We start from the raw sequence: 15,736 nt of genomic DNA, 5'->3' as shown, positions 1-15,736 counted from the left end.
AAATATGTCTGAATTCTAAAGCCAAGATTGACTTCAAAATTTTATAAAACAATATTACTTTTTCGAAAAGATTTCAAACCAGTTGCAGGTTTTAAAGTTAAGTTATTTGCAAACATACTTTTTTACAACAGTTCCATTAAAAATAATTTTAATCTCACAAATGTATCCATTAATATATTAAGTTCAAATATGTTTCTTTTAATTAAAAAACAAAATTCCACTTGCTGGCTTTGGTAAGAAAATGGCATATTTTTGTAGGGTGTGTAAAGAAACACATTTAAATTTTTATAATAAAGAAACTTTTTAAAATAAATTACAGCTATTTTTTCAAACTCTACTTCTGATAGCGAAAAGTCTGTTGTTTTCATATTTAACAGTTTTCAAGCATTTTTACGGTGCTCCAGCAATTGATAAACTTTCTTTTTCCTAAAGTGTAATTAAAAAAATAATCAACTTTCTGTTATTTTAAATCCAAATGATTTATCCCAGTTTTGAGTATTAACATCTTCCTGTAATTTTGATGAGTTTAAAAATTGTGTTTATTTTTAATGTTTCTTTATTCTATTCCTCATACTTGGTGCATAATTATCTTTTTGGTGCATAATTAATATTGTAAGAACAAAAGCAAATAGTTCATGGGAATATAAACCACTTTAACCAACTTGGAAACCAATGGCAACATGAACCATTTAAACCAACTGGGAAACCAATGGCAACATAAACCACTTGGAAAAGGGGTTTTCAATTTAAATAGTGCTTTATTAAAAAATATGTATTTCCAAGTGTATTTTTGTGAGATTTTAAGTTGCAGCATACTTTTTTTTTTTTTAATTCAGATTCACTCTCAACAAGAATGCAAGAAACCACTATAAAGTTGGGAGTTACTAGAAAATAAAGAATAGACTTAAAGAGTAGGGAAATGGTTGTAGGTTGTATGAGACAGGAAAGAATTAAGATTTATTTCCAAATGGTGAAAAGTGCGGAGAAAAAAAGTAAACAAATAAAAGTTTTTAAAGCATGGACATTAGAGACAGATCAGGGACAGATGCAGTATGCAGGATGAGACTTTGGTTGATGGAACTAGAAATAATAGATCCTTTGAGCAGCAACCATGATAGTATTTGTAGAATAAAGAAAGAGATGCAACCTTACAAAGATGGGAGAGAGGCTCAAGTATGGCAAATAAGGTAGGTCTAACTACATTTACAATGTGTTTTTGGACCTTGACTAGAAGAGAAAGCATCATTAGAAGAACCAGCCCTATATTATAGGGCTTCTCATTTTCCGTAAAAATTTCTGGGATTCCTTGACAAAAATGTTTCATTTCCTGGGATCTTGGAAATCCCGGGATTAGGTAAATAATATAAAAAATATAATCAAATGAAAATCAAATATATTTCTGAACAAAAGTTCTTACATCAAGGATATTTAGAAATAGTAATGAGTAATAATATTAAGTAAACACCTGTCAAATTCAATAATAATGAAAATAGTGATAATAACAACAATAAATATAATATAGATATCAATAATAGTAGTAATTATAAAAAGTTATACTATAATAATATAACAATAATAATATAATAACAACAATACAGTAATAAAAATAATTATTATTATAACAACAATACACTAATAATAACAATAATAACTACTATAATAATAATAACAATATTAATATTAGTAATAGTAGTTAAAAGTAGTTAATAATAGTAATGTAAATATTTATAAAAATAACAATAAGCAGTAACAATGCAAACAAAAATTATTATAGAAATTAAAAATATCAAACGTGTTTTGTTAATAACAGTAATAATAAACAATACTAAGGACAACAAAAATTGATTATAGAAATTATAAATATTAGCTGTATTTTTTTTAATAAAAAGTAGAATAAACTGGTTTTAAAGGTTGAGAATGAATTGAGAGCTTTTAGTTCATTATTCCAAGTTTTAATGCTTTGATATTTTATAGATTTATGTCCGTAATAATGAGAATGGTGCTTAGAGACAGACAGGTTTAAATTACTATTAAAGTTAAAGGTAGGTTATTTTGTTGGTGGTTCCAGACAAATTGAAAGTTTAAAAGTTGAATATAGTCACATAATTTTAATACTTTAAAAGTTAGGTTGAGCACATCAGGATTCAAATTATTATTCTGGAAATAAATAATTTTTTAAGCCTTGTTTTGGAGGTAGGATAACCTAATAAGAGCTTGTTAATGGGACTGCCCCCATACTTGGCATGCATATCTTAGATGTAAGCCAAAAATAGCATGGTATATGTTCAAGAGTGTTTCAAGATTAGCATAATGGCAAATTTTGGCGAACATGCCATTAGATATACTTGGCTTCATTGCTAAGTCTTTACAGTGGGATAAAAAGGAAAGATTTTAATCAATTTTTATACCAAGATATTTAATTGAATTAACAGGTTCAATTTTCTTGTCACTTAATCTAAAGTTCATATGTTTATAGATTTTAGTTTTATTTGATTTAAAGATAACAAGTCCAGTTTTATTAGAGTTTAGAAAAAGTTTGTTGGAGCGAAGCCACTGAACTAGATTGGCAAGATCATGGTTAATGTGTTTGTTGATTTTTTTAAAGGATTTACTAAATGATGCAGAAGTGGTGTAGTGGTAGAGTACTTGCCTCATAAGCGAGAGGTTCCAGGTTCAATCCCCACCACGTCCCTGGTAGTACCGTGCTTAACTTGTTTCTCGGCGCAGCGGCCTTGTTTGTCAAGTTTCGTGTTTCAGAGTTATAGAGTTGAGAGAGGGTTATAACCAAAATTAAATAGCCTCCTCGTCTGTAGTGGCCTTCTGGGCCTTGGGGAGGTGAATTAACAAAAAAAAAAAAAAAAAAAATTAAATTAGTATCATTATATTAGTATCATCAGCAAAGTGGTAAACAGTAGCAAACTTAATGGATGTACAAAGATCATTAATATAAAGAAGGCCAGATATTTAATTTTTAGTTACAGGATTAATAAAAAATAATTTAGCATTTGGAATGTTAAGAAAGTCACTAAATACATGTTTAAGGGGTATGGCTTTGCTAAGTAGTTTGTTATGTATAGCGCAAAAAAAAAACTATTAAATATATTAGATACAGCAGTGTGATCAGTGATAAGATTTTTGTTCAATTTAAATTTTAAAAATGTATTGTGAGTAGAGGATCTAATATTAATGATTTCTTTTATTCCATTCCAGGTGTTTTTAATATTGTTCATATTATTATTAAAATATGTAATAAAGTATGTTTTTTTGCTAAATTTTAATAAATTGCAAATTTTGTTTCTATAAAATTTAAATTTTGAAAATAATTCATTTTTATTATATATATTTTTTGATTTTATAAACTTTTATAAAGTTTGTTTTTAAATAAAATAGACTTATGTACTCTGCACGTGATCCAAGGTTTTGATTGTTGTTTAATTTGCCAGTTGGTTAGTATTTTGTGAGGAACATGCCGGTCTAAGATTTTATCAAATGTTTTTAAAATGAAATTTATGGATTTATTAACATCATCATATTTTTTAATGGAGAGTTCCCAGTTGATATTAGAAATTTCTTCAATAAATATACTTTTGTAAAAATTTTTGAAGCACCATCTGTAAGTTTTTACTTTTTTGGGGTGGTTGGTATGCCAGGAATGCAAATAAATTGTGCCATGTGGTCTGAAATTGAAATGGTAAGGTTAACTGAGAATTGATCAGTTGAATAAAAGTTCATGAATATGTTATCAATGAGCGTTCCTGATGTAGCTGTTATGCATGATGGAAAAATTATAGAAGGGCTTAGTGGGTGAGATGTTAAAGAATCAAGATATATATAGAAAAATAAAAAATAGAAACAGGGTTAGATTTATTGTGACTTATCCATACTAAAATCACCCATTAAAATAATCCATATTAAAATATATATACATATAGATCCATATTAAAATCACCCATTAAAATAATCTTTTTTTTCGTTACTTAATTTTTCAAGTAGAGGAGTTAAGTGGATTAAGGGGGATGACAATAAATGCACCCAATTATTATAATTGATTCACAAGGTTTTGCAATTTCAACAAAAACAGACACTAAATATTTAGAAGAGTAAATCATAAGATCATTGTGAACTATGAAGCTTAAATTTGAGCATAAGTATAAAAGTGCTCCACCTTTTTTAGCTCAGTAGAACGATGCTCGATAATAAACCTGTTTATGTATATATCAGTTATATTTGTATCAATTATATATAAATTTGATTCTGTAATATCTATTGCTAATGGAAAATTACTAAGAGAGCTGATAAGACTACAGAGTTCGTCAATGTGCAATGGTAGAGATGCGATGTTAAGATGAATATATAATTCTGAATTAGGAAGCATAGTTTTATTGAGATCAATAATGTCAAAGTATTTGCAATTAACAGGACTGGGAAATGTTTTTAAATCTTTAAAGATTTTATGATTACTTGGAGTCTCAAAAGAGTTTAATGAACTAGTAGATATATTCTTGCATAACAATGTTGACTTAAGCTCCAAGTTGGAAATCGATCTAAAGGCCATACTCTTAGATAAACAGCTATGACAATACAAATCTGACGAGTCATTTAAAAGAAGATTATAAGAGTGTGCATCAATACGGTTACACTTTGCATGAACCCATGAGTTACAAAGATCACATTGGATGGCTCTTTATTATTAGTTATATTTTTATGACAAGTGTTGCAGAGAGATTTATATGCCATAACCTTTAGAAGAAAAAAAAATATATAAATATATATACATGCAGTATTAACTAGTCAAAGTTACTAAAGTGTGAAATAAAGATATAGGAAATGCAAAGTAAAAGACTAAATTTAATAATTTAAAACTTGGGTAACCATTGGCATGAGTAATCAAAAATAAATTTCATGACAATATAAAGAAATAAGAACAATGATAGGAAAAAGTGATCAACACTAAAAGAAACTAAAAGATAACAGTTATGAAATTAAACAATCAAAATAAATTAAACTTTGACAAACCACAAACCAAAATTAAAAGTAACTATGACAACAAAAAATATCGAAGACAAAAAAACTAATAATAATATAACTAGTGTTAACTGCTACCAAAAATAATATTATTAACAAAGATACCAAAATAAAAATTAAAAAAAAAGTCAATATTAGATAGTTTATAAGAACATAATATTAAAAATAAATAAAACAACTAGGTATCTAATAAAAACTAAATATCTAATGAGGACTAAAATGACTAAAATTAACTATAAATATAATGTGAGAAAACGAATAATAATATAATGACTGAAAAAGAAAAAATTAAAATAATAACTAATGAATTATTGAAATCATAATTACAAATTATATCGATTATATGATTACTAATGAATTACTGAAATCATGATTACAAATTATATCATAAAGGAAAAAGAAAAATTATTAAAACAACAAATCTTCTAGCTCTAATTTTCTAAGCTTTTTCTTCTTTTTTATTTGATTATTTAATTCTTCTTTTCTTATCTTTCTTTTTATTTGTTTATTTTACTTTAATTTCGTTCTTTTGTTTATCTTTTTTTTCTTTTTATTTAAGTTTATGAAGTGTTCTTTTTTTTCTTTTTAAACTTAAAGTTCTTTTTTTTTTCTTTTCTTTATTTTCTTCCTTTCCTTTTTTGAATGATTTTTTGTGTACGTGTTTGCAAGTTAGTCTGGTAGTTAATTGAGCATTATATAATTTGTCAGAATTATTTGTGCACTTTTTTGTTGCATCAAAGAACCCATTTCTATTGTAATGTTTTTAACTTTTTTTTTTTTTTTTAATGAAGTGTTAATTCAGATGTAGTCAATAAATTTGGTTCTGCCATAAACAACATTTCAGTTCCATCATTACTGCATTCTAATTCTTCAAACTCAATCAGCGGGAGTACCACCACCATCAATATCCTCAACAAATTGCTTTGAAAATAATTTTTAAGCCTTAGTTTGAAGGACTGACTTGTGTTTATAACTTGATGGATTATTTAAATATTTTAGTAAGCCAACTATTTTTTATTCCGTTTTTTGACAATTCTGTTGCTCATAATGCAGCGCTATAAACAAAAAGCAATCTTTATTTTTGCGCAAAACATCTAATATAAACACTAATACACCCTTTGCATCAAGTAGGGATGAATTGCGTTAGCCAAGTCTTTCAATTCTAAATTTTATTCATTGTAACACCATTACTACAGTTTGCACCACTAAATATTCCTACTCCGGAATATTGCTAAGATTGTTGTGTTTAAAATCTATCAAAGCTTTTAATATACTTGTTTTTAATGCAATAAATTGCTCCAACATTGCAAGAAGACTATTCCACCTTGCCTTTACATTCAGAATTAAATTAAGTTCATTATTGCATTTAGTTTTTATGAACTTTTGTAAAAGTTCATAAAAACTAAATGTTTTTTAGTGGTGATTTACAAAATATTTATAGAATTCTCCAGACCTTTTGAATTGTTTGTGCAATACTAATGTCGTCTAATAATTCATCAGTGAGCTCAATGTCTCTTAACTTAAATAAATTGTTGTTTTGGCTTGACTGTAAATCTAGTGAAGTTGTAAAATCGATTTCTTCAGTCTCATCATCTTCACTATTTTTTTCATCAAAATTCTGGCTGTCGGATGCACTACACTCACTACTTGATGAATTTCAAATTGTTGATATTTTGTAGAGAACATCACAATCTGTTAAATGTAGCTCTTAGAATACACAGCTCCAGCTCTTAAAATACACAGATCCAGCTCTTAGAATACACAGCTCCAGCTCTAGGCACTTAGACTCTTTATAGATATTTTAACTTTTTAAATGAGAAAAAATTTAGAAACGTGAAAAAGATTTTACTGTTTTATTTTCGTTTTTCAAGTAGACTTTTAAACTTTTTTAAACTTTTAAGTAAAAAAATACAAACCATACGTGTTATTTGTTCATTCTAAACAAAATTGCTAACAAGATCTTCATTGGATCTTGTTAGACATCTTAGACATCTTGCCTTTAATTATACTTTAGAATTTAAGTAATGTAAAAATGCATTTCATTTAAAATGTTTAGAAAAAAGTTCTAGAAAATATAAATATATATAAACTATATGAGCTAATGAACTTCTTAATTAATTAGACTTTAATTGATTGTAAAATTCTAAAGTTATTTTAGTACTTGTGCCTAAAACATTTTGTCTGTTCAAACTTTCTGTATGTCTTCTATATAAAAAAAATAATACTATGTTAAAGCAATCAGATTTTAAAAATGTATAGAATTAGAGACGCTACATAAAATATATATCTCTTATTTAAAATAAATAAATAGTTAAGTATACCTTCTAAACAAATACCTTAATATAACATAACAACAGTGTCTTACCAGTAAGTGCCAAATCAATCTGTAATATTTTTTGCACTTTTAAATGACATTCCTTTAAAAATGATTAAAGTTACATTAATTATTTATTACAAAAAACTTTATTGTTATAATTTATTAAGAAAAAATTTATTATTATATTTTTTAAAATAATTACTATTATTGAGAATATTTACACTATTGGTTGTAATTAACTCTTATGCAAATTTTTATTAAAGACATAATTTTAATATCAGAAACAACTTTAATATCAATTGGAATTTTAATACCAACTATGGGTACTACTTTCCATTGTAAAATGCTGAGATACCCATAGAATTTTATATATTTTTGGTCTGCTGTTTTGCATGAAAATGGGTTAAGAAAGTAGATTAATTGATTTTTAACTTTTTTTTTTTAATTTTAAATTAAATTAATTAGCAATTAAATTTCTATTATTTTAAAAATAAATTTATAATTTAAAAAAAATTATTACAACTTCCTATGATTCAGACACTGCCCTTCAATATGATTCTCTTCACAGTGGCCTTCTACTTGATTCTCCACACAGTGGCATTCTACTTGAATCTCCATACAGCTGCCTTCTAATTGATTCTTCACACACTGACCTTCTACTTGATTCTCTACACAGTGGCCTTTTACTTGAATCTCCACATAGTGGCCTATTACATAATTAACAATGTAAACCAGCAAAATTATAATTTCTTTTCACTGACTCTTCAGGAGACAATAGTTCATCATTTTTGAGCTATCTCAGTATTTTCATGCTCTATTTTGTAGTAAAAAAAAACTTGATCAGATTTTATTTTAACTCTACAACATGAAGAGTCTGAACCAAATCAGATCATAATATCAGAGTGTTTTAATTCTTCTTTTAAAAACCAAAGCTGTTCTGGATCAACAAGAGCTTTTTCAATAACATTCTTCAACTCCAAGAATTTTTTTTTAACAAGGAAGAAAGTTCAAAAAAGAATCTCAACTTGTTTTAATATCATAAATAAGTCTTAATTTCCTAAACTTCTTCTACAGTGCTTGAAATAATTATTCTGAGGTTGATAACCAACACTGATTGGGTAAAATAATTATTCTGAGGTTGACAACCAACATTGATTGGGTGAAATAATTATTTCAAGGTCGACAATCAGCATTGAATGGGTAAAATGAATGAATTGAAAAGCAAATGATTATTTTTTTATATGCATAACACTTCTATGCAATTTTAGTGTGCAATACGTCATGTGACTCAGTATCTTGTGCTTAATATAGCTAAATATCGTAAAGCCATATAATTCAAATAATGCTCATTTTAAGCAATATTTAAAACAAAGTTTGTTATAAAGAAGGTTTATGTATTTGTATCCTTATAATTATATAATTTTATTTTAATATTTTTTTATAACAATATTTTTAACATTTAATTTGCAATTTTTATTATTTTATTTAAATTTACTGTTTAAATTTTTTTATGTACTTTTTTTTTATATATATTTTTTTATTTATTTTTGCTTTGAAATCAGAAACTATCAGTTAAATAAATCTAATTTTTACCTAATAATTTTGTCTCAATTAACTTAACTTCTTTGCTTGTTTATTCAGTTTTTTGTTACAAAAAGCAATTATTATTTTTTTAATTAAGTGTATTTTAAAATATTTGTTTTAAACATCATACTATAAATTTAAATATTTCCTTGATAAGGTAATTTCATGTTGGAAAAAAACAGCAATTTTTTTTTATAAACACTACAAATAAATTGTACCTTTTCTTTCTGATTTTTCCCTAATAAATTGTGAAAAGTATTTACTTTTTTTGTAAACATTTTTTGCATTCTAAATTTTTTGTAAAACATTTTTCCACATCTAAATTTTCTAATAGTAGTAAGTAACAGAATCTAATGTTTTAAATATTTTTTAGTTTCAAATCATTTTTTTAAAAAAACTTTATTTTGCTTAAACTGTTGCTGTCTCAAAACATTGTTTTTTTTTCGCAATCATAGAGTGGCAGTAATTCTTTATATTCAGTCAACTGTCGAGGAAATGTTAACTTATATTTTATTGATTTATTATTCGTTTTAATGTTTTTTAAAATATATATTGTTTTGATCTAAAATTTTCCTCCACTAACCAAACTAAATCATTTAATATCATCATAACGAAATAACTGAAAACAAAGTCATTCTATATCAAGTTTAATTTTTTTCAATGCTTCAAACTTCAGATTAAGTGTTTTTATACAAGAATTCATTGTTTATATAATAGATTTATGTGTTATATTTATTATTGTTCGCCATCAAACTTCAAAAAATTGTGCACACATCAAAATTTAATGTAACAATAAAAAAAGTTTTTAAATAAAAAACTTTTAATCTTTGTTTTTTTTTTTTAATGTTTTAAAATAAACAAATTTACAAATAAAATTACAAGTAAACGAAAGAACATATTTAGTCATATAGAAAAGAACATATACAAAAAACATTTTCAATTAGATATTAATATCATATACAGATTATATAAGAGAATATTATATGCAAACTATATAAGAGAATATTATATACAAATTAAACAAAGGAGAATAAATGGATTTAAAAAAAAACAATAATTTTTTACCTTGCACTTGTCAAAGTCATACAACCTTAAAAAACAATGCGAAACATCGAGAAAGAATTCTGCTTGCACCTCTCTAAAATAAAACAATGAACTTACATTTGTCTCTTTTATTTATAAATTTATAAATAAATGAAAAATAAATTACTTGGCTTGCAAATAAAATGAACTCCCATCACAATCCACTACAAAAAAAGAGATAATTTAAAAAAAAAATCATAATTACAAAATAATGAAAAACAAAACAACAAAAAACAAAGAACAAGTCATAATAATAAAATTTTTTAAATCGTAAATGATAAATTATAGTTGGGTAGAGCGGGGCTAGTTGAGCCTAGGAGCAAGTTAGGCAATTAAAATATCTTAAAAACTAGACATCACATGACAAAATATCTAATGCATGAAAGTTAGGCAATTAGAATGTTAACACGATGTGCAACAAAAGATTGCTGGAAAGCAGTTGAGTAAGATACACGGGCACTTTTTCTATTTTGGACCAAAAGTTAAAAAAAAAAATTTTCTCTTGTATGCTTATAAATTTTTTATCTGGCATCACTTAAATGTTGATATTTTACCAATTTATTGGACTTTCCATTAAAATTAACCATTTTTTCTCAAGTCTTACTGTTCTTTTTAAAACCTAACAAATGTGTCACCTTGTCTAGCAGGGGTAAGTTGAGCAGCTTTGAAAAAATAAATAAAACTGAACTATCGAACACAAAGAAACAACTTTGATTAGAAATAATTTAGCAATACATTATTTATATTTTTAAAATTAGTAATTTTTAAACTGGGCTTCAAAGTTCAAGACGTATAAAATAATATTTTTATATTTTATGACACTTTCTTACGATTAAATTTTTTCTCTTCTCTTACTTATGCCATTAAAGTGTATAAAATAAAAAGTTCAAAAATTATATACATGTTTACTGTTAGTGAAAGTTTTATTGATTATTCACCCAAGTTTCGTACCATGCATATTCATATATTTGTTGATTGTTCAACTTACCCCACACTATTGCTCAACTTACCCCGCTGGGACAGGTTGAGCAGCTCTGAAAACTTTTGGAAATATTTTCTCTAAAAAATCTAAAACTATATATTTTTGAAATAATAATTTCTAGCAGGTTAAATTAACTTTCAAATATTAAAAAAACTGTAAATCCAACACTCCATTCGTGAGATCTGCTAAATTTAGTAAAAATTGCTCAACTAGCCTTGCTCTACCCTATTTATAAAAATTTATAATAGAATATAATACAGATGACTTAGCACAAATTGTGTAAATGAACAAATTATAATATAAAACATATCATACAAGAGAAAAAATTTTACAAAATATATCTTAAAAAAAAAATCAAATTACAGAACATATGATAAAATAAAACAAAGTATAATACAAAACATATGATAAAATATAAAAATCACAAAACATGTTATATATCAAAAGTTAATGTTCCTTATATTTGCTTTTAATGCTTTGTCCTATATTCGGATTATGACAAAAAAAAATTTTTTTGGCCTGTAGTATGGATCAATGAACATTCTAATATTCATTTAGAAAATCATAATTATTTTGATCAATTCAAAAAAAAGTTCCCTCACCAAAACACCCAACAATATGGTGGGTGCCATATATTACCAAAAATACTTCTCTCTAAAAGTATATGAAGTTGGATTTCAAAAGAAAAATTTCATAGAAAGTTTTAAAAAATTTAACTTTTGAATAAGATTCAGTTTATTAGAATTTACTGGTCTTCTCCATAAGCTTTCTTCTTATGGTGTGTCTGGCAACATCTTTAAGATTATTGAATCCTTCCTTTCCAATCGTAGTATAAAAGTTGTCCTCGATGGACAGCACTCTTCTTCTAATTCTGTAACTTCAGGGGTTCCTCAAGGTTCTATCCTTGGCCCTATACTCTTTTTAATTTATATTAAGGATCTTCCAGATACTCTTACATCTTATGTGGCATTGTTTGCTGATGATACTACCATTTATTCTTGTCGTGATAAGAAACCAACACTCTCTGATTGCTTGGAGGGGGCATTTGAGTTTGAAAAGGATCTCACTTCTGCTACGGCATGGGGCTCACAGTGGCTGGTGAACTTCAATACAGATAAAACTCAATTTTTTTCAGCCAATTATTATCGCAATAATTTAGATCTTCCTATATTTATCTACGGTGATGTACTCGATGAGTCATCTACTCTTCATCTTCTAGGATTAACTCTTACTTCCAATCTTTCTCGGAAACCATATATCAAATCTGTTGCAAAATTAGCACCTGCTAAGGTTGCATCTCTTTATCGAGCTTGTCACATTCTTACCTAGGATTTTATTCTCTATCTCTATAAATCTCAAATCCGGCCTTGTATGGAATACTGTTGCCATATCTGGGGTGGATCTTCCAATGATGCCCTTTCTCTTTTAGACAAGGTGCAAAAACGCATTGTAAACATAGTTGGACCTGCTCAAGCAGCCAACCTCTAACCATTATCACATCGTCGTAATGTTGCTTCTCTTTCTCTTTTCTACAAATACTATAATGGGCACTGCTCTAAAGAGCTAGCGTCTCTTGTGCCATCTACTAAAATTCATTCTTATGTTACTCGTCATTCAATTAAGTTTCATCCTTTTTCTGTGACTGTTCCTAAGTGCTCCAAAAACGCTTATTCGTCTAATTTTTTTACTCGAACATCAGTTCTTTGGAATTCACTTCCTTTATCTTGCTTTCCTGATTCATATAATTTGCAATCCTTTAAGTCGTCAATCGGTATCTTGCTCTAAAATCTTCATCTTTTCTCTTTCAGTAACTTCCAACTTTAATTAGTGGCTGCTTGCAGCCTTGTTGGAAGCGAAGATGTTTAAAAAAAAAAAAAAAACTAATATTTTTAAACAAAAATTGAAATAAAGCACTTTTTAAGATTTTTTTTTTTGACAATAATTTTTTTCATAAAGGTATTTGAAAAAGTTATTTATGAAACATGTCTGTTTGGTAAAATAAGACACCCGCTATGCGATTGGATATCTTATTTTACCAAGGTGCAGGAGTTTTTTTTAAAAACCAGCTTTAATAATAATTTTTAAATAATTAGGTTACAAAAGTTCATCATTTGCGACCACAGGAGTACATCATTTGCAACCACAAAAGTTCATCATTTGCGACCACAATACAAAATTTTGCAAAAAATTTTTTAGTCGTAACCTTTTTTTCTATATGATGTCCAAGAAGATTTAATAAGAAGAATTTAAGAAGACTTAATAACTAATAATAAATAAATAAAAAGAGTTTTTTTCTTTACTTTATTAATATATTTAAAAAATTAAAAAATATATATATATAAATAGATATTTAAATAGCTTTTGCATATTCAACTTATGCCAAGGTTGCAGACCAACAACTATATTTTGCAGATCAACTACTATATTTTGCAAACCAACTACTACATTTTAATTTTTTGCTTATTGTTATATTTATATCTCTACATGCTTGATGAATTCAATCACAAAGTTTTAGTAATTTGGATTTAGGCCATTAAAGGAGCATTGTGTACAATGGAAGGCATTTATATATATACTAGGAAGGCATTTATATATATACTAGGAAGGCATTTATATGTATACTAGGAAGGCAGAAAGTTTTCACTCAAATACATTGTTCCCTATATGGCCCATGGAAAGTAGTCTAGGAGAAATAAGTTTTACAAATACGCCAGCCATTTAATTGGACTTTAATCTGCCAAAGATTAGGAAACAAGTTGGTCAAACTAGTTTTTCACACAGTTGGCTTAACTGTAAAAAAAACATAGATCACTGAGACCCCTTGAAATTATCCTACACTATACTTTTACTTCCTGGTTTGTGTTGTAAATCAATCAAACACAATCAAAAGTAGATTGTGTTAGTTAGAGTAGAGCATGTGCAAGCGCTTTTTGTACTTTTCTAAATGAAATGATCTTTTTTAGATTTTTAACAATTTGTTTTTTTGGTTATTGAAATTAAACTAGATTTTCACTGATATTAAAATAAACTTTTTTCCTGTTTAAGAAAGATTTGATAAAAATATTGTTAAACAAAAAAAAACTAAAAAGTTTCTTTTTAACAAATTTTTAATCAGACAAGTGGATTAACAATCAGTTAATCACATAGTTTGAAGCATTATTTATCAGACTAAAGTATAAAACTTCAGAGATAGAGCTGCAAACAAATTATGCAAAACTGAAACATCTTATTATGAAACATTATGCAAGATTTTAACTGGCGCTTTCATCCTACAATGGAAGTTACTTTCTTATACTTTTATTTACTTACTTTAGCTTCTACATCTGAACATTATTTTTTATATCAAAATTATAATACACAACTGACACACCTATCCTAAAAATGGTCCCAACCACAATTTTGAGAACCAAAAAAACGACCAATGGGGCAAGGTCTCAGGTATTACCAGATGTAAAAATTAAAATCTCTATAGCCAAAGGAGAAAAACACATTTAAAGTTTTATAGCACTTTGCGCTACTGATCGCACTTGGAGCCCCATTGTAAATCTATTTTGTTTGTTTTTTTTCACATTTGGGTTATGAAGTTTTTAAAAAATATCAAAAACTCTTTACATATATGTGTTGGCTATAACCTGACAAAAAATCAGCTTTTTATCACTTGTGGTTTGTGTACAGGGACCTATAGTATAGGGTATGGCACTAAAAGCCTCTTTAAAGAGGCAACGGATGCATTGCGTTTTTATTCTAACCTTATTATCGACTATGGAAGTTTCAAAATTTAATAGATTGAAGCCTTGGCATGTGTCTTTCAGGCAAAAAAAATAGAAGCAAGATATCTTTTATCTGTGCAAAGATATAGCTTTCAAAGTACGAATCTCGCCTTTGAAAAAACGGCCAAACTATAGCAGCTTTTTGTGGATTTTATGCTTTTTAAAGAAATTCAAAGTTACATCAAATAACTAATTTAATAACAATATCATGTGAATATGGGATTCTATGGTTGTTAGACTTCACATTTGTGTGTACTTTGTCTGCAAAAAGAGCGCTTATAAGTTTGTATAAAATATGGGACAGAAAACACATAGTTAGAGGCATTTTTTCTAATTGTTCTGAATTTAAAGCACACAAAATCCTGTTTATATTTTAGTTGTTAAACCCACAGGTCTGCTTTGTTGTTTTTGTTTAAAATGATTGACTAAATATTGGAAACACACACAATAATAACAACTGTTTTTAATTTAAATAAGAAATATATCTTTACTGAAATGGGTTTTAACAAGATATCAAACAAAAGAAAATCCCATTTAACCTTAATCTCCAATTGAAAAAACACATTCAGACATGAAATGATTTCCTTTAAAAAAATTACTTTATGGTTGTGTTATAATGTTTATTACTTTTTCTTCAAATTGCTGTTGAGATTTTTTTATTTAGTACTTGAAAAATAAGATATATACTGATAAATTTTTTGTAAACTTATGATATTTTATGAAACTTTAAATAAATTAATATAGTTTATAATATAAACAAAAATTTCAGACAAGAATATTTCTTATCAACAAATGTTATATCAAGTATTTCTAGAATGAAATTCTAGAAATCAATGTTTAACTGTCTAAAAAAAAAAGAGTTATTTAAAAAATCGAATTCAAAGATGCTTGCTGTTATAGTCAATTTCAGTAACTGGAATCCATAACCAGGGTGATCAGGGTTTCTTTTGTACCAAGCCTATTGAGCACTGAAGA

The 15,736-nt window shown here is 26.7% G+C and overlaps 1 protein-coding gene across 1 annotated transcript in view; it reads right to left on the bottom strand.

Moving 5' to 3' along the window:
• Positions 1-15,736, bottom strand: part of LOC100209167 (tetratricopeptide repeat protein 27) — a 64,461-nt gene that overhangs the window by 28,172 nt on the left and 20,553 nt on the right. The window contains exons 6-8 of the mRNA XM_065804511.1: positions 10,137-10,173; positions 9,992-10,064; positions 7,391-7,442 (exon numbers count right to left, since the gene is read on the bottom strand). Of these exons, the coding sequence (XP_065660583.1) occupies positions 7,391-7,442; positions 9,992-10,064; positions 10,137-10,173 (162 nt within the window). The remainder of the gene's footprint in view (positions 1-7,390; positions 7,443-9,991; positions 10,065-10,136; positions 10,174-15,736) is intronic.

Source organism: Hydra vulgaris, chromosome 09 (assembly GCF_038396675.1).
Source record: "Hydra vulgaris chromosome 09, alternate assembly HydraT2T_AEP".
NCBI lineage: Eukaryota > Metazoa > Cnidaria > Hydrozoa > Anthoathecata > Hydridae > Hydra > Hydra vulgaris.
This window is presented reverse-complemented; position numbering and strand designations above follow the sequence as displayed.